This window comes from Neofelis nebulosa, chromosome 2, assembly GCF_028018385.1.
Source record: "Neofelis nebulosa isolate mNeoNeb1 chromosome 2, mNeoNeb1.pri, whole genome shotgun sequence".
In the NCBI taxonomy this organism is placed as follows: Eukaryota; Metazoa; Chordata; class Mammalia; order Carnivora; family Felidae; genus Neofelis; species Neofelis nebulosa.
This window is the reverse complement of record NC_080783.1, coordinates 19,190,299-19,208,396: the sequence shown is the minus strand read 5'-3', so window position 1 is coordinate 19,208,396 and position 18,098 is coordinate 19,190,299. Positions and strand designations below refer to the sequence as shown.

General features: G+C 38.8%; 1 protein-coding gene across 6 annotated transcripts in view; it reads right to left on the bottom strand.

The window, feature by feature from the left end:
• Nucleotides 1-18,098, bottom strand: part of USP37 (ubiquitin specific peptidase 37) — a 98,924-nt gene that overhangs the window by 57,787 nt on the left and 23,039 nt on the right. For all 6 annotated transcript variants that reach the window (XM_058704969.1, XM_058704965.1, XM_058704956.1 and 3 more), the window contains 3 exons: nucleotides 10,937-11,034; nucleotides 9,544-9,628; nucleotides 2,120-2,281 (listed from right to left, as the gene is read on the bottom strand). In XM_058704969.1, coding sequence (XP_058560952.1) covers nucleotides 2,120-2,281; nucleotides 9,544-9,628; nucleotides 10,937-11,034 — 345 coding nt within the window. The remainder of the gene's footprint in view (nucleotides 1-2,119; nucleotides 2,282-9,543; nucleotides 9,629-10,936; nucleotides 11,035-18,098) is intronic.

The following is an 18,098-nucleotide window of genomic DNA, read 5'->3' as shown; positions in this document are numbered from 1 at the left end:
AAGCTCTGAGCTGTCAGCACAGAGCCCGACGTGGGGCTTGAACTCACCAACTGTGAGATCATGACCCGAGCCGATGTCAGACACTTAACCGACTGAGCTACCCAGGCACCGCTGTTGTTGTTTTTAAGGAGTCCTTAGTCCTGAGTACTCAGCCTACTTGAAACCCTACAGTCTAATTCATGAAACAAGTCTGAAAAGAAGAAAGCTATATTCCTAGAGATGGGTATAGGTATATACCAAAATTAAAGAAACACTAGAAGTAGACAGGAAGTCTGGAGCATCAACAGTGGGTAACTCACGAGAATTTCAAAGGACTCTGGAGGAAGCAAATGACAGAGACCAGAAATGGAAACAAAGACCAGAAAACAAAGACCGCATAAGAGAAGACAATAAGAAAATGAGACAAATATGATGAAGATAGAGACAAGATCTGGATAAAAAATGGTCACAAGAGGGGACAGGTATGACTAATATAACAAGAATGTTGTCTAGTAAGGAGAAAGCAGGGTAATAATTTGAGGCAGACCAAAAATTTGGTGAAAAAAGCACAGGGAAAAAAAAGCTCAGAGAAAAGGAACAGGAAAACAGAGAAGAAAGTGAAATGTCTTCACTGTAAATTCTATATTATTATCTGCTATGACATGAAGCATATAAATCACTATGGATAAGCCAAATTGGGAGATGCCACTCATTCAAGTAAAAAGATTACCTTAAAGCGAGTACAAAAGCAATAATTTGAGCAACACTGAAAACAAACTGGTAGATGTGAGGAGAGCAGTTTGGTGAGAATAATAAAAAAGTTTCAAAACTTCAAAATTGTAGTCTTAACAAAAATACACTTCCAAAAATTTATACTAAAGTTCCAATAAATATTAAAAAGATACGCATGAGAATCTTCATTCTAGCCTAGATGGTAATGGCAAAAAGGGAAATCTAAATGTACACTAACATGGTTAAAGGTTATGTCATAATATAGGAGGAAGCCCATGATTAGTACGGAGTGAAAAAAAATCAAGGAACAGAGAAGTAATAGAGCACAGGGGTTAAGAATGCAAGTGGAGCCCAACTGACGAAGTTTACTACTGCTGTACCACTGACTATATCACCTTGAGAAAGTTAGTTACCTTATCTAAGCCTTAGTTACTTCATTTGTAAAAACCGATTTTTTTTTTTATTTATTTTGAGAGAGTGTGAGACCACCTGTGCCAGTGGGGCCGGGGGGGGGGGGGCTGGGGGGGGGAGGGAAGATCGAAGAATCCTAAGCAAGCTCTGTGCTGTCAGTGCAGAGCCCAATGAGGGGCTCGATCCCACAAACCATGCATGAGATTATGATCTGAGCCGAAATCAAGAAAGAGTCAGATACTTAACCAAATGAGCCACCCAGGCACCTCTAAATGCAGATATTTCATACATCTATCTCACAGAGCTGCTATGAGAATTTAAAGAAAAAAAAATCTATTTAAACACTTAGTACACAGTATTTGGCATGTAACAAATACTTTAGGTAAGAGCGCTACAATTATTATTAGTTATTACATTGTGATCTCTCTCTCCTTTTAAGTTTATTTTGAGAGAGAGTGCATGTGCAAGCAGGGGAGGGGCAGAGAGAGAGGGAGAAAGAATCCCAAGCTGGCTCTGGGAGCTGTCAGCACAGAGGCAGAGCCTGACACAGAGCTCGATCTCACGACCGTCATAATCATGACCTGAGCCAAAAGCAAGAGTTGGACGCTCAACCAACTGAGCCACCCAGGCATCCCTATGATCTCCTTTTTATGTGTTTAATAAAACTGTAAGCATAAAGAGGCTGGGGAGCATATAAATAAAATTTAGTGCTGAAATATCTCAGGAGAAGGATGAAGTGCATGTGATTAGAAAATACACTTTTTTTGCCTTATGATTAGTATGTTATACGTATGAATGTTTTTCAAAGTTCAAAAACGGGAGATCAGATAATGGCCTGATATATCATTACTAATGGATATGATAAATCTTTAATAAGGGAGTATATATTTTAAAACTGTAATTAATATGACTCCTTTCATTCTTTTTTACACCAAGCAATATATACTTTAGTTAATCACTTTACAAAAAGAAAGTAAAATACAAGGAATTTACTTACCCCTGCAGTTGCTGCTGTTGGTGAGAGGAAAGGGGCACTCTTGGTTTGTTCCAGCCAGCATAATCCTGATTACACCTCAGCTTTTTGACAGAAAGAGGAGCTGGCTGTGGAAGAAACCCCAAACTTCTTTTGGCAGAGGGAGTTTGGCTTGAAACATTAGTCCTATAAAAAAGAACAGACAATGAGGAAAGCAAAACAATTTTGAATATTATTTTCCCCCCTAGTAGATTCAGAGCAGTCAATGTCTGAAAAAAAAAATCCTAAATTTGGGGAAATATCCATAATGATGATCACTTGGAAAAAATTCCACAAATGTAAATTAGCAAGTCTGTCAATAGCTGAAGAAGCCTGTGACACTGTACCTACTTAACCTATAATCAAAATAATCCAAGTTAATGGCTTGAAAAAAACTATAATTCAGTTTTACTTTACTATTTACTTTTATTCACTTAATAGATATATTAATTTACCCAGTCTTGAAAACATTTAGGCAGTTAACTTTTTCCACTACTGCAAATAATGACACAACAAATATTCTTACCCAGTTTCCTGGAGAACTTCCTTTAGTTTATATGCTTAGAAGCAAAAATGTTAGGAATAAGTATTTTCAATTTTTAATTTTTAGTCTTCTGAAATCTTGTCACTGTTTTCCCAAAAGGCTATACCAATTTCTATTTTCACTAATAGTGAATTTCTATTTCTTCACATGGTCTCCATCACATTAACGAGTGAAACATGATCTCATCATTATTTTTCACATCTTTCTGATTACTACTGAGGTTGAACGTATTTTTATAATTGTTCTTCTCTGAACTGCTTTTGCGAACCCTTTGTTTTATACGGGGTTCTTAATGATTTGCAGTTTTTTAAATATTCCACATTCTAATTCCTTTTTTTTTTTTTTTTTTTTTTTTTTTAACGTTTACTTATTTTTGAGACAGAGAGAGACAGAGCATGAACAGGGGAGGGTCAGAGAGACGGAGACACAGAATCTGAAACAGGCTCCAGCCTCTGAGCTGTCAGCACAGAGCCCGATGCGGGGCTCGAACTCACGGACCGCGAAATCATTACCTGAGCCGAAGTCAGCCGCTTAACCGACTGAGCCACCCAGGCGCCCCTCTAATTCTTTATTATATATTCTAAGTGTCAAGCTTTGACATAATCAAATTTATCAATCTTTTGTAGTTTCATATTTTTTTTCTTTCATAACTGAGTTTTTATTGGTTGTTCTGAGGATCAGTACAGACACTTCAATTTGTATACAATTCTTAGATGTATATACCAAAAATCTAAAAAATCATGTAGCTGTGATTCTTTTCTAAAAGTTATTCCAGTGACCTTCCAGCTTAAAATTTGGAGGCAAATTTCCCTTAACAGTATATCAAGCACCAATATCTTCAAAATGTTGATATGCTGTTACATTAAGTCCTATTAACTCACAATATCATATACACTACATACTTAAATTTTGAATCCTATAAAAGCTCATTAACAAAGTTACTAAGAAAACTAGACTACTATGACCAAGAAGTTACAGAGTACACAATTCTGACAGGGAGAGCCAAGATCAAGGAGTAGTTTTCTTTAGGAAATAATTCTACCAGAGACAACATGGAAATAAAAGTAATTTTAAAATGTTCAAGCAGTGCCTGGATGGCTCAGTCGATTAATTGTCCAACTTCAGTTCAGGTCATGATCTTGCGGTTCCTGCGTTTGAGCCCCGCATCGGGCTCTGTGCTGACAGCTCAGAGCCTGGAGCCTGCTTCAGATTCTGTGTTTCCCTCTGTCTCCCTGCCCCTCCCCTGCTCACACTCTGTCTCCCTCTCTCTCTCTCAAAAATAAATGTTAAAAAAAAAAATTTAAATAAATAAATAAAATGGTCAAGACAGGGGTGCCTGGGTGGCTCAGTTGGTTAAGGGACCAACTCTTGATTTTGGCTCAGGTCATGATCTCACGGTTTGTGAGATTGAGTCCCACATCAGGCTCTGCACTGAGAGCACTGGAGCCTGCTTAGGATTCCCTCTCTCCCGCTCTCTCTCTCTCTGCCCCTCCCCTATTTGCACACTCTCATTCTCTCTCTCAAAATAAACATTAAAAAAACCGTTCAAGATCTATTAAAGGCATATCTGACTCCAAACTGCTATTTAGTATGCTTGGTATCATAGTATATAAAAACTACCCCACCTATGGAATGTTAAACTGACACCCAAGACAATCAAAGCCTCTCAAATTTAATATCCTATTATTTTCTGGTTATACCAAAAAATAAACAACCAGCAAATTATTTTACCTCTTACAAAAAAGCATTTATACTTTACAAATGGGTTGAGATGGGATTCCCTCCTTCTTAAAAATATTTCCAGAGGTACTAAAAAACTTACATTTACAAAACAGTTGATAAAAATATTCTTCTGGATTGTACAAGAAGGGAGACAGGGACCACTGATAAGACATGGTAATGCTACTAATACAGACTTGGCTTCTTTCTCTCCTGCTTCATCAGAGGCTGGACTCTCATTTTTATTTTCTCCATTTTCTGCAGGTAAGTCTTTTGTTTCTTGGTTAGCCACTTCAGCCTGTTTTCCCTTTGCTGCACTTTTGTCTGAAGACTTATCCTTTCCTCCCTCTTTGGCTTCGTTTCCACTTTTGCAGAAGCAGGTTTCTCCTCCTTTGCTGCCCCCAGTGTGAAGCTGACCTTCCTCTGGGCATCATGGCAGTGGGCCATGGCACACCGAGAGCCTTCGTGAAGCTGGGCTGCCTGGCCACTGTGCTATTAATTTTATAAGTCTATAATTTAAGGTCACAGAAATATTTTCATATTATTTTCTCCGAAAAGTCTTAACTCTTATTTTCTTCCTATTTAGGTCTTTAATCTGCCTAGACTTTTTTTTTTTTTTTTTTTTTAAGGATTTTAAGTAATCTCTACACCCAATGTGGGACTTTAACTCACAAACTCCAAGATCAAGGGTCACATGCTCTACTGACTGAGCCAGCAAGGTGCCCCTACCCTAAAATCTATCATTACCTTTCCATCAGTTGTATCTCTTACGATGCATTCCTAAACACTGTAGTTTGAATAATGCAAAGTGTATTTGTTTCCATCCTTTGGCTCTCAACCTTTTTTCATCTTTATGTTGTAGTTGTTTCTTTTAAATAGTATATAGATTATTTTTCTTCCTTTAATATCCAGTCTTTTTTAACAACAGTTAAAACAGTTTGTATTTATATTTAATGTCATGACTGATTCGGACTAATAACTTTTAATTTCCATATGCTAATTCTATCACCTGTGTCAGTATTTATTAACTTTTCTCCTCCATAAAGGCTGAATTTTCCTGCTTTTTTGTATGCCTAGTAAGTTTTCTTTGGTGCCAGACACTGAGAATTTTTTAAGAGAGAAAGAGCATGTGCGAGTGGGGTAAGCGGGGCTTGGTAGGGAGAGAGGGAGAGACTCTTAAGGAGGCTCTGTGCCCAGTGCAGAGCCCAATATGGGGCTCGATCTCACGACCCTGAGTCATGACCCAAGCCAAAATCAAGAATCAGAATGTCACCCAGGCGCCCCTGGATATTTTTTTTTCATAAACATTCTTGAATTTTGCTCTGGGATGTAATTAGGTTACCTGGAAACAGTAAGATCTTTTTGGGTCTTGTTTTTAAGGTTTGTTATGTGTGAACAGAGCAGCAATTAGTCCAGGGATGGTTTTCCTCACAAATGAGGCAAGGCCTTTCTTAGCACGCACACTGCTGCTATCAGAAACAGGAACTACCTCTAACTTCAGGTGAACTCCAAGTATTATTCCCTTAGATGCTTGGGGTGATTCTTTTCTAGGCCTTGGCTAGTTTCCTCACCTGAAAAATTGATCAGCAGTCAACTGAATACTCAAGGGGAACCCTCTGCAGATCTCTGCAATTCTTTCTCTGTGCAGCTATCCTCTCTGCTCGTCTGCTCTGTGAATTCCTGATGTCTTGACCTCCCAGGACTCCTAGCTTCATTTCCTCAACTGAGGAAGAGCACAGGGCTCTGACTGGTTCCCCCTCCTTGTGTGGCAGCCTGAGAACTTTCTCCACAAAGCAAGGTAGGGCAGTCATAAGGCTAACTTCATTTGTTTCCCAACTTTCATGGATCACTGTCTTTCACTGCCTCATGTCCAATGTCATGTCCATACTGTTTCATATATTTTGCCCAGGTTCTCAGTTGTTTCATGACAGAAGGCAAATCTGGTCCCTATAACTCCATCTTGGCCAGAAGCAGAAGTCATCTTTAACTTTTTATTATGTATAACTTAAGTTCTCAAAAGGAACTTAAAATGTTTTAATTTCCCTATATTCTTCCCCACTCTATTTCTCTTTAGTGTCTAAAATTTTATGAATTTTTTGCTTTCAATCCTATTGTCTCCTCATTTTATAAAAACTACCGAACTGTATTTAGATGTACAGAATAACCCTGAAAGAATATTAGCAATAGTATTTGCCTCTGGAAAGATAAAATAAACAACTAGGAATTAGAAAAGAAAGGGAGATTTACTTTTCACTGTTTGCACCCTGTAACTTCTGGAGTTTCTATATACATTTAGCATACAAATGAATAAATTTTAAAAGTATTTAGATTTTTAAATATGGTTTTATAATTTTTCGCTCAGGTATTTATTTTCACTCCTTCAATTTGCTTCTTGCTGAATTGTCTCTGTATATCTAAAAACAGCATTACTTGTCTGCATTTTTTTTTAATGTTTTTAAATTGTATTTATTTTGAGAGAGAGTGCGAGTGTGCACAAGTCGGGGAGGGGCAGAGAGAAAGGTAGAGAGAATCCCAAGCAGGCTCTGCACTGTTAGTGCAGAGCCCAACACGGAGCTCAATCTCACAAACTGTGACATCATGACCTGAGGCGAAACCAAGAGTTGGGCTCTTAACCAGCCAAGCCACCCAGTTGCCCCACCTGCATTCTTGAATTATAATTTAGCTGGGTAGAGAATTCTTTGATGCTATTACTCCAGTGTCTTCTGTTTCTATTGTTACTAATGTCCATCTCCTTTCCTTTTATAAATGACGTAATTCCTTCAAGTAGCGTTTAAAATTTCATCTACAATGTAGATTTTTTTTTTCAGTGTCTGCTGTTTGGCATTTGTTGAAGCTTTTCAACATGTGGACTTTCATCACTTTCATCCATACTTCTTTGGCAAATTCCTTGTCTTTATTTTCCTCAGTCTTTTTTTCTCCAAAATGCTACTGAGATGTGGAGGATAGACCAATGGAGCCCAACACAAGTCTCTTCATTTGATTTACATTTACCACCTTCTTTCTGTGCTGCATTCCACAATCCCACATTCTTGACATGTTTAATAGCTGCCTCACTGTGGGCCTTTAATCTGCATGGGACTTTATGTTAGAGATTCAGAATTCTTGCCCCAGTGCAAGCAACACTAAAACAGACACCAATCACTAAAATTCCCATTTCTGTGTATTTGATCTCTGCTCAGAGAGCATCAGGCAAGCAGCAAATTTTTGGTTCCAAACCCAGGTAGTGCTACAAAAGTGTTTTGCCTTGGTTTATTAGCACAGAAAGCAGTTCTAGATATGTAGCTTCATATAACAAACCAAGTTCTGGCCTGGAATTATGTTCAATTCCCAATCCCATGCTGGTTTTGAAGACCCAGACCTAAATACTTGACTCTAATCTGTGTTTTCCATGTGCCCATGGCTTCAGCCTATTTACTCAGTATTAGTTTTTTTCTCAATGATTTGGAAATTTTCACCTCATCGTTGAATTGCAGCTTTGCCTTAAAAATGTTTTTTCCTTCAGTCATTCCTATGTGTAGTAAATATACACATTCTATTATCTTGAGAAGAAACTTGTACTATAATTAATTTAGGATTTTTAAAAACTTGGATTCTTTTAGGATTCTTCTAATAAGCAAAAATATGTCTCTCTTTTAAATTCAAATAATTTAGTTATCACTGTAGTTATAAAGTGTCTGAAATAACCACCCAAGGCTGAATATACCTAAAGATACAGGATCAAATTCTTTACCTCACCTCATTTTATCAAATAATCAAAAAATTTTTTTACCACTTTGAATTAAATTCTACTAAAAAAAACCAAAATGTCACTTAATAGGTCATTATATAGCATATCTATTATATACCACCATTACCCACTACCCTTACCTTTTACATTTACCACTGCCCCTCCAGGCTACATTCCAAGATAGTGCTTTCTTGACAAGCACTTACCAGTTGTCTAATATATTTATGTTCAGTAAATCTCAAAAAAAAAAAAAATTTCAATCTGTATAGGATCAGCAATTAAGTTTCTGACTAGTCTTTCCCAGTAAAAAATACTAACGTGCAACTTGTTTTTTAAAGAAAATGTCCTAACTTTTGGTAGTAGCTTAATACACAGGCAACGAAGGCAATTTAAAAACGTCTGAGGGGGCGCCTGGGTGGCGCAGTCGGTTAAGCGTCCGACTTCAGCCAGGTCACGATCTCGCGGTCCGTGAGTTCAAGCCCCGCGTCAGGCTCTGGGCCGATGGCTCGGAGCCTGGAGCCTGTTTCCGATTCTGTGTCTCCCTCTCTCTCTGCCCCTCCCCCGTTCATGCTCTGTCTCTCTCTGTCCCAAAAATAAATTAAAAATGTTGAAAAAAAATAAAAAATAAAAAAAAAAAATAAAAATAAAAACGTCTGAGGAGGCACCTGGGTGACTCTTGATTTCGCCTGAGGTCATGATCTCACTGCTTACTAGTGAGTTCGAGCCCCCTGTCAGGCTCTGCCTCTGTGCTGACAGCGCAGAGCCGGCTTAGGATTCTCTCTCCCTCTCTCTGCCCCTCCCCTGCATGTGTGCTCTCTCTTTCATAAATAAATAAATAAGTAAAAAGCCTAAGGAGAGATCTTGATATGTTCATCACTAGGGATGATGGAAAATACACTGGTCAAGAATCTGATCACATAGTCACCACCTGTGGCCTCAGCACATTTATTCATTTGTTGAAAACATAAAAAAAAAAAAAAAAGCATCTGAAAACTAAAACATTTCCAGCAGTTTTTAAAATAATTTTTTAAAAATTTATTTATTTATTTTGAAAGAGAGACAGAGAGAGAGTATGCGAGTGCACACACATGCATGAGAGGGAGAGAGAACCCAAGCAGGCTCCATGTGGTCAGCACAGAGTCTGATGTGGGGCTGGAGCTCATGAACCATGAGATCATGACCCGAGCCAAAATCAAGAGTCAGATGCTCAACCAATTGAGCCACACAGGCGCCCCTCCAGAATACTTTCTAACTAAAATATCGTGAGTCATGATCCTCAGCAATTTTGTTATTTTAAATTAGGATATTCACTTAAGACCTCACAGCCTAAACCATCATTCAGTATTCGGAAAATGAGAGCTCTTCAAGTTCTTCACGAAGCATAGAGCCAACGCATACCTGTCTAGGTTAGTGCTACCAGAAGAGTAGTCCTTGGATCCAGCTCTGCTGCCATAAAACGATGATGACTGTAAAGGTAAAAGCCCTAAAAAAATGAAAAAAACAGGGAAATGTTAATTCCTAAATCAGCCAAATTCATTTAATAATAAAATTACGCATTAGGCCTGTTTATATTTAACTGTTTCTCCCCCTTTCTTTGCATCGAAGTAATATATATGCATGTTAAAAGATCAAACACTGCAGAAAGGTTATAATACCAAGAATTCTCTCCTGCCCTAAAATTTTGCTTCTAATTTCTGACCAGTTTTAAAACTTAGTTTTCCTCATTTCCTTCATAATGCTAGATAATGTTTCTACTATTTCTTGCTTTATTCATTATAAGTAATATCTCCCTGTTATGAAAAATTAGCAATTGCTCTTTTACATCACTCGTTCTTGTTCTCTTCTCTCCAAGTATTGGTTAACTTTACTTTTACTGATTAACTCTGTAACTTTAACACACTTAAAACTTCTACATTTTGTTCCATGAACCTTATCACTTGACTACTTCATTCTTTCTCTCTCCTCCTCTTCCCCATCAACTTTTCTAAGACACACCTTAACTTCAACATTGTCAAGGTTTATTACATCTTTAAGCATTGTTTCCTAACTATAGGTTGATTATAAAAGCTGAAAACCAGTAAGTGGATGTTACAAAATATATTATTATTTCAGAGGTAAGAATTATATTGGAGATACTTCTTTCTGTAGGAGTCCAATGTCATAACCCTGAACCACTAAAAAAAAAAAAGAACATTCCTGAAGTCCTGATCAAATGAATTCTCTTAAACTCAACACCTGGCCATATTTTAGCTTGCTTCAATTTAATTTCCAGTTGACATAATATTCAAATCAATACCACATAGCTGATTCTCTAAGGAGTTGAGAGGATCAGAGAGATATTAAATGTGGGAAACACTGACAACAATTCGTGGACAGCGTAACTTTTAGTTTTTGTAAAATGGGGTACAAGCTGAGCTTAAACAACTGCTTCAGGCAATAATTCCAAGACCTTCTGGAACTTGTAACAAGCAGCAACACTGATAAAATTCAGTTTCAACCACTTTAACTCCTTGAATTCATTCTATGGTTCAGGTACTTTGACAACGAAAAAGCTTAACTGTAGGCAGTGAAATAGGGAAGAAGGTAAAGGTTAGAGTCTTTCTTAAAAGAATAAAAATCCCTTATATCTAATACTTTCGCCAAGTACTGGATACAAATTGGCACCTGATAACTAGCACTGAATCATGCACCGAATAATGTAGAGATACGTCCCAGTTTAAGTTTTTATTTCTAGTATAATACGGTATGTCATATAATAAATTAGCATTTTATATGAAGACCAAATACTTACCTGATGTTCTATTCTCTTCCGACTGTTTCAAACTCAGCTGCTTCTCTCTACTGCTGGTTAAATACTTTCTGGAGGGATCTGTCATAGCCTTGTTGTTCCTACAGTTAATAATTTAAATCAGTGTGCATATATATATATATATATGGATATATATCCATATATATATATATATATCCATATAGATATAAAAACATACTTCTTAATTTTAAATACTTATCATTTCAGAAAATTTACATTTCACACACAGGTCAAAATTTCTTAAGTGGCATTTCCCCCATCTATTATTCCCAAATACCTAAACCTTTCCAGTGGAGTGGGTTCAGTTGGAGATATGCTCATGCTTTGATTAAAAGTACTAATTTTAGGAGATCCATCATGCATAAAGCCTGTAGCACATAACACAGATGGCTCTACCCAGATTCCCTCTGACCCGGTTTTTGTGTCTTCTCTTCCACACCAATTTAGGTTATGTTTTTGACAGCCAGTACCTAGGGTTCTTTTTCACAGGTTAACCTCAAGCTACTAGAGATAATTTGCTTGCACTTTGAGAGACACAAGTAAGGTCAAGAAGCCAAGCTCCCTTGCTTGGATGAGAGAACAACTTTAAGGTGAATTTTATGTAACAGGTTTTCTCTCTGGAATTAGGATGAAGCCTAACCTCTGCTTGATTTTTGTATGAGACCACACTCAAGCTTCATTTCCTGCACTCACTGACTTGCTTTCCCTACTCCCCTCCTGGTATCCCCTGGGAGTACTTTCTTAATAAATAACTTGAGCACAAATCTCCATTTCAGCGTCTGCTTCTGGAGAACTTGATCAACAACAGCTAGTTCTAGAAATGGGCCTAGGAAGCACACCTCTAAGGCCAACATTCTGGAACTGAACCACTTGTTTGGCAATGGCAACAGAAATCCCACTGCTGGTGATAATACCTCTGGGACCCTATCAACTATAATTATTAAGATTTTCATTTGTAGTGAATTGGGATGGGATAAACTAGAAAAGAATATGGCTCATGCAATACCTCTAGCATTTGAGAAATATGGTAGATTACACAATGGATCTTACTGGGGTTATAGAAACATTCTAAAACTAGATTAAGGTGATGGTTGCACAACTCAATACAATCACCCAAAATTATTGAATTGCACATTTAAAATAAGTGAATTTTAGAATATGCAAATTGTATTTCAATAGTTTTTAAAAATGTGTCCCAAATCATTCCTTTCCTTGTACCCAAATCCCCCATCAAGAAATGCAGTCTATTTTCCCATGCCTTAATGGGGCTGGCTTTGTGATTTCCTTTTCCTAAAAGAATGCAACAGACACAACAGTGTATAAGTCCTAAGGCTAAAGGCACCTTGCAAATTTACACTCACTCTCTTGGAATCCTGACACTGCTATGTGAATGACTCCAGACTAACTTGCTAGATGATGAAAGACACATGGCCCAATCACCCTCTTTACCCAACCAGTAGGAAGCCAATGGCAATCATGAGTGAGGCCATTCTGGACCAACTAACCACTAGCTGCCTCAGCAAGTGACCATGGATGCATGAGAAAATGAGAGTACCCAGAGACAATCGGCCAATTCTGGCCCAGATAAAGTAGAATCACTTAAGTCACCATCAACTCACAGGCAATAATAGTTACTATTTTAAGTCACTAAGTTTTGGAGTGGTTTGCTATATAGCAACAGATAACTGATCCAAGTGATATGGAATAGTAATCATAAAGACTATGGAATTGGTTGGCTGTTGCTATGAGTACTGAACTGCTCAAGAGAAAAAACAATAGAGTCAGTTGAGCCATTGAGCCAATTGCCAACTTAAGACACCATGTAGAATTGCTCACCCAAAGAGAATTGCAGCCTGCATCTTTAGGATTTGAGAGCAAGACCATGCTGTCTGCAGCAAAAAAAGTATACATTACTTATAAAGTATCACACACTACTCCTGGCATGTTACTAATGCCTGGAAGAGACCCTTGAAGTCATCAGACCAGAAAGTTACAGCAGCAATCCATCATAAAGTGGAAGTAATTTATCTAGGATGAGTTCTAAGCAAGCAGGAATAGATAAGAGGAATAGGCCTATGAGTACTCTCTATAACCAACCTGGCCTGATTCACAGACAGATCATCTGCTATCTTGGTACAGGATAAAAATGAACTGTTGCTGCACTATAGACCCATTAGGGTACTGCCCCAAAACAGAGTGGTGAGAGGAAATCCTCCATGGTGCAGAGTTTGAGAGGCACACTTCTTTATCCACTGTGTGTGGAAAAAAAAGTGGGCCATGATTTCTGGGACAGCAGCAAATAGTTTGGATGGATAGTAAGAAGCCAGCAAGTAGCAAGCCTGGAAGATCAGGGAGAATGATTTATGGAAGAAGTATATGAACAGCCATACAGAAGTGTGTACAAACAGTGGGGATCTGTTTATTAATGCACACCAGAGAGCTCCACTAAAGAGACATTAAACAATCAAGTCCTGGTTCCCAGAAGGGGAACTTTTTCAACCGTGGGGACAGTAAGAGTCCCATTTAATCTAAAGCTATGGTTGCTACTCATCTTGGGCTCCTCATGTTGGCAGAGGATCAGGCAAAGAAAAGAACTGCTATACTAACAGGGGTAACTGACTTTGGTTTTGTTTTGTTTTGTTTTGTTTTTTGAGAGGGAGAGTGCGCGAGAGCGGGTACACACATGAATGAACGGGGGAGGGGCACAGAGAGGGAGAGAGAATCTCAAGCTAGCTCCACACTATCAGTGCAGAGCCCGATGTGGGGCTCAAACTCATCAACGGTGAGATCATGACCTGAGCTGAAATCAAGAGTTTGACGCTTAACCGACTGAGCCACCCAAGTGCCCCGACTTTGATTACTATAAGGAGGCAGGGTTGATACTATACAATGAGGACATGAAGAATATCTTTGGAATAAAGGGGATTTACTAGGGAATTTCTTAATGCTGTCACATTCAGTTTTAACTACGAATGGGCAATTTTAGCACCCATGGACTGCACAAGTACATAGTGACCAGGGGCTCATCCCCAGAGGGATGAGGACTTTAGTCATACCACTAGGCAAATCACCAAGACCAGCAGAAGTATTAGTGGAGAATGCAGCAAGTCTAGAATGGATAGCAGAAGAAAAAGATGACAATACCAGTTATAGCCTCAAGGCTATTTATAGCAATAAGGACAAATAGCAGCTCGTCCCTCTAACCCTCTTTTGTAAGATTTTCACCCAGAAATTGAGTAGCATCAATGTGAAGAATCTGTGATACCATGGAATGAACTTAATAGTTCTGCTCCATCAGAGCCCCTCAGATCCCTTTTTATACTTTTCACACATCCCAGTTATGTGTTTTCAACAGCCAGCACCTGCAGTTCTTTTTCAGAGAACTGCCTTTGGGCTACTTAAAATATTTTGCCCATCGGGGCAGAGCCACAGAACCAAAGGCTGTGCAGTATGGGAACATGAAAGCCCATCTTCCTTGCTTCAAGTTGGAACAGGCCCAGAGACCCTGCTGGATCAAGATAAAGTCTACTCTCTGTGGGACTTTTCGCTAAGATCACACCGCTGGGTGGCTTCCTCTCCTTCCCTGTCCTATTTCCTCACTCTGGTCTGTCCTATAAGCACCTTCTTAACAAGTCACTTATACAAGTGTAGTAACCTAGAGTCTTCTAGGAAACCAAAACTCCATACAATCTGACTGTGATGTGTTTAAAAGTATTATTAGCCCAAAACAAAGATCAGAAATTTAGGGCTCACTACACAGAATTCTAAGTAGAAAAAGTGAGATGTCCCACAAGTACGGTGAATATGGTGAACTGACATGCAACAGTCCATTAAAACCACCTTTCGGTGTATCTGTCCTGTAAAAGCCAAAAAACAAAAAAACTACATTTCCTAGTTAGTGTTCAGGATGGGAATTAAGATAAATTACATGTAATTGTGTAAGATCTGAAAAGTGGAAGTAAGGCAGAGGTAATGTGTTCTGCTCCTTGTGATGACAAACATCATTTTAGAGGCATCTGGTTTTTCTGTAGAGATTTCTAATCTTGGCAATGGCAGCATGGTCCCAGAGGTGACAGCTTCCAATGCAGCTATTAGCTTCAGCAACAGCCAGGGGCATCTTTGGTAACCTGATCCGGGGGCATAGCTCTTAAAATCATTCTGAAAGCTTAACCTAAAGCCTATCTTTTCAGCTCTCCTAACGATTCCGTAAGTCTGTTAATACTCTCTGAAGGCAAATACCTTTGTGTATATAAACTAGCTGAAATGAATTTTGTTCCCTACAACTAGACACTGAATACACAAATTTTGTTACTAGAAGTGTGGTACTACCCTAACAAACCTAAAATATATAGCACTAGCTACAGTTGGAAGGTGGAGGGTCAGGACACAGGTATTACAGACTGGAAAGCTGGTGAGTACTACTGCTACATCTCAGCAAAATGTTCATAAAACTGTTACTGTAATGTCTTCGTATCAAACCTATAACTCTAAGCGAAAAGACTGAGACGATAAGAATACTGGTCTGTGTTTCAGCATGGTCCTATTCAAGACAGGTTAAACCGGGCAAGGGGCTAGCCAGCTTACAATCAGGGATGAAAAGGAATATAGCCCTCTGTGCCAATGGCCTAGAATTGAAATCGTCTAGTAATTTGAGACCATATGGAACCAAAAAAATCCAATTGCTTTTGATTGTCAAACTGATGCAATGATAGAAGGTTAACTAAGGAAATAAATTTATGAAAAAAACAACTTGATGTTACTATTAGGAGAAACTGGGTGAAGGGTATACAGGAACATTCTATATTGCTTTTGCAACTTTTCTGTAAATCTAAACTTATTTCAAAACCTAAAAAAAAATTTTTAATGTTTTATTTATTTTTGAGAGAGAAAGAAAGTAAGTTGAGCAGGGCAGGGACAAAGACAGAGAGGGAGACACAGAATCCGAAGCAGGCTCCAGGCTCTGAGTTGTCAGCACAGAGCCAGACACGGGGCTCGAACCCACGAACTGTGACATCATGACCTGAGCCAAAGTCGGACACTTAACCAACTGAGCCACCCAGGTGCCCCTTCACTTTTTTTTTTTTAATGTTTATTTATTTTTGAGAGAGGGAGAGAGAGGCAGGACAGGGGCAGAGAGAGGGAGACACAGAATCTGAAGCAGGCAGGCTCCAGGCTCTGAGCTGTCAGCACAGAGCCCGACGCGGGGCTTGACCCTATGAACCACGAGATCATGACCTGAGCCAAAGTCAAATGGTCAACTGACTGAGCCACCCAGGCACCCCACAACTCTTGATTTCAGCTCAGGTCATGATCTCATGGTTCATGGATTCGAGTCCCACGCTGGACTCTGTGCTGCTGATGTGAGCCTATTTGGGATTCTCTCTCTGTCCCTCCCTTCCTTGAGGATGCTCTCTCTCTAATAAACATTAAAAAACAACAACAACAAAACCAAACAACAAAAATATTGGCCCAAATTCTTTCTCAAGTCTATAAAATCCTTGTTCTATATTTAAATAAACTTTTGGACTTCTAAAACTCCTAGGTTTCTGGACACTTCTACACTTGATCTTCACCAAAAGGCTGAGAAGCAATGATTTCTGGATACTTCTAACTCCCAGAACTTTTATCAGCATGAAGCAGGCTACAAAAGCTGCACAGCCCCAAGAAAGAACACAGTCTTCAAAACCCATTTCAGCTATGGCATTGAAAGATAAAAGACAAAGGAAATCTATTAGGGGGCAAAATCAGGAGTCAAATGAAGTACAATGAGGGAGTTTCTCCCAAAGGACAGAACACAGACTGCTTGCTACATGGGCTAAACTGCCTTCACTGTCTTCATACCTTCAGCCTACCAAGATTTTTTTGCTGCTGTAGAGCAGTGACTCCTTCAGTTTCCTATTCTTGCCTTTTCTAAATAGAAATTTTTATTGTGGTTATAACTATGCCAGCAATGTATGATAATACATGTATAGACTTGGGAGTGGGGAATACAGGTTAACTTGCCTTTTATTTTTTTAGGTATCAGACCATGAGGCACATGATCCAAGGCACACTTAGACATTATGGAGAGAAATGCACATCACCCAGAGATCCTGGGCTCTGAACTGGATACAATGACTAAATGTATGCGAAGAATGATGAATAGGTATATTTCTATGGCTAGAGAGGTAAACTACAGCAGACTATTAACTGTCCCCAAATAATCATTGTACACTTCTGCCATAATAGTATAATTTGGGCTAGGCTAAGCATATTTCCCAGAGTTCCTCATAATTTGGTATAACCATATGACCAAATTCTGGCCAATGTGCACAGAAGTGGTATGTGCGATTTCCGGCCTAAAGGTAAGCAGTATGCCCTCCCTTTGTTCCTTTCTCCATTCCCATCAACAGGCATGCAGACATGAGAGAGGAGGCTGAAGCATCTATCTTGGTTCACAAAAAGAAAGCTATTTATTAAGATTTGTAGACCAACAAGATAGAAGGAAGCTGAGTCTATGGTGATTGTAGTTTCAGATGCCACACCAGTCCTATATCACCTACCCAGTTTTCCATCTGTTATAGCAACAGAACCAAGACCCCAATAAATATATAAAGTTTCTTTAGCTTTTTCTCAACTCTCTTCTGCTGACCCTTGACCTTGAGTATCAGTTAATTGATTATCAACTGATTTCTGTCAAGGTATTAATTGGCAATTTGCAATGATGTGGACGGAGCTAGACACTATTACGCTAAGCAAAATAAGTCAGTCAAAGAAAGACAAATACCGTATGATTTTACTTGTATGTGGAATTTAAGAAACAAAACAAATGATCTAGGGGGAAAAAAAGAGAGAAAACAAAAAACAAACTTTAAAAAAAAAATTTTTTTTAATGTTTATTTTTGAGACAGAGACAGAGTGTGAGTGGGGGAGGGGCAGAGAGAGAGACAAAGACACAGAATCTGAAGAGGCTCCAGGCTCTGAGCCGTCAGCACAGAGCCCGACGCGGGGCTCGAACTCACAAACTGCAAGATCATGACCTGAGCCAAAGTCGGACACTTAACCGACTGAGCCACCCAGGCACCCATTCTTAACTATAGAGAACAAACTGATGGTTACCAGAGGAGAGGTAGGTGGATGGATTAAACAGGTGATAGGGATTAAG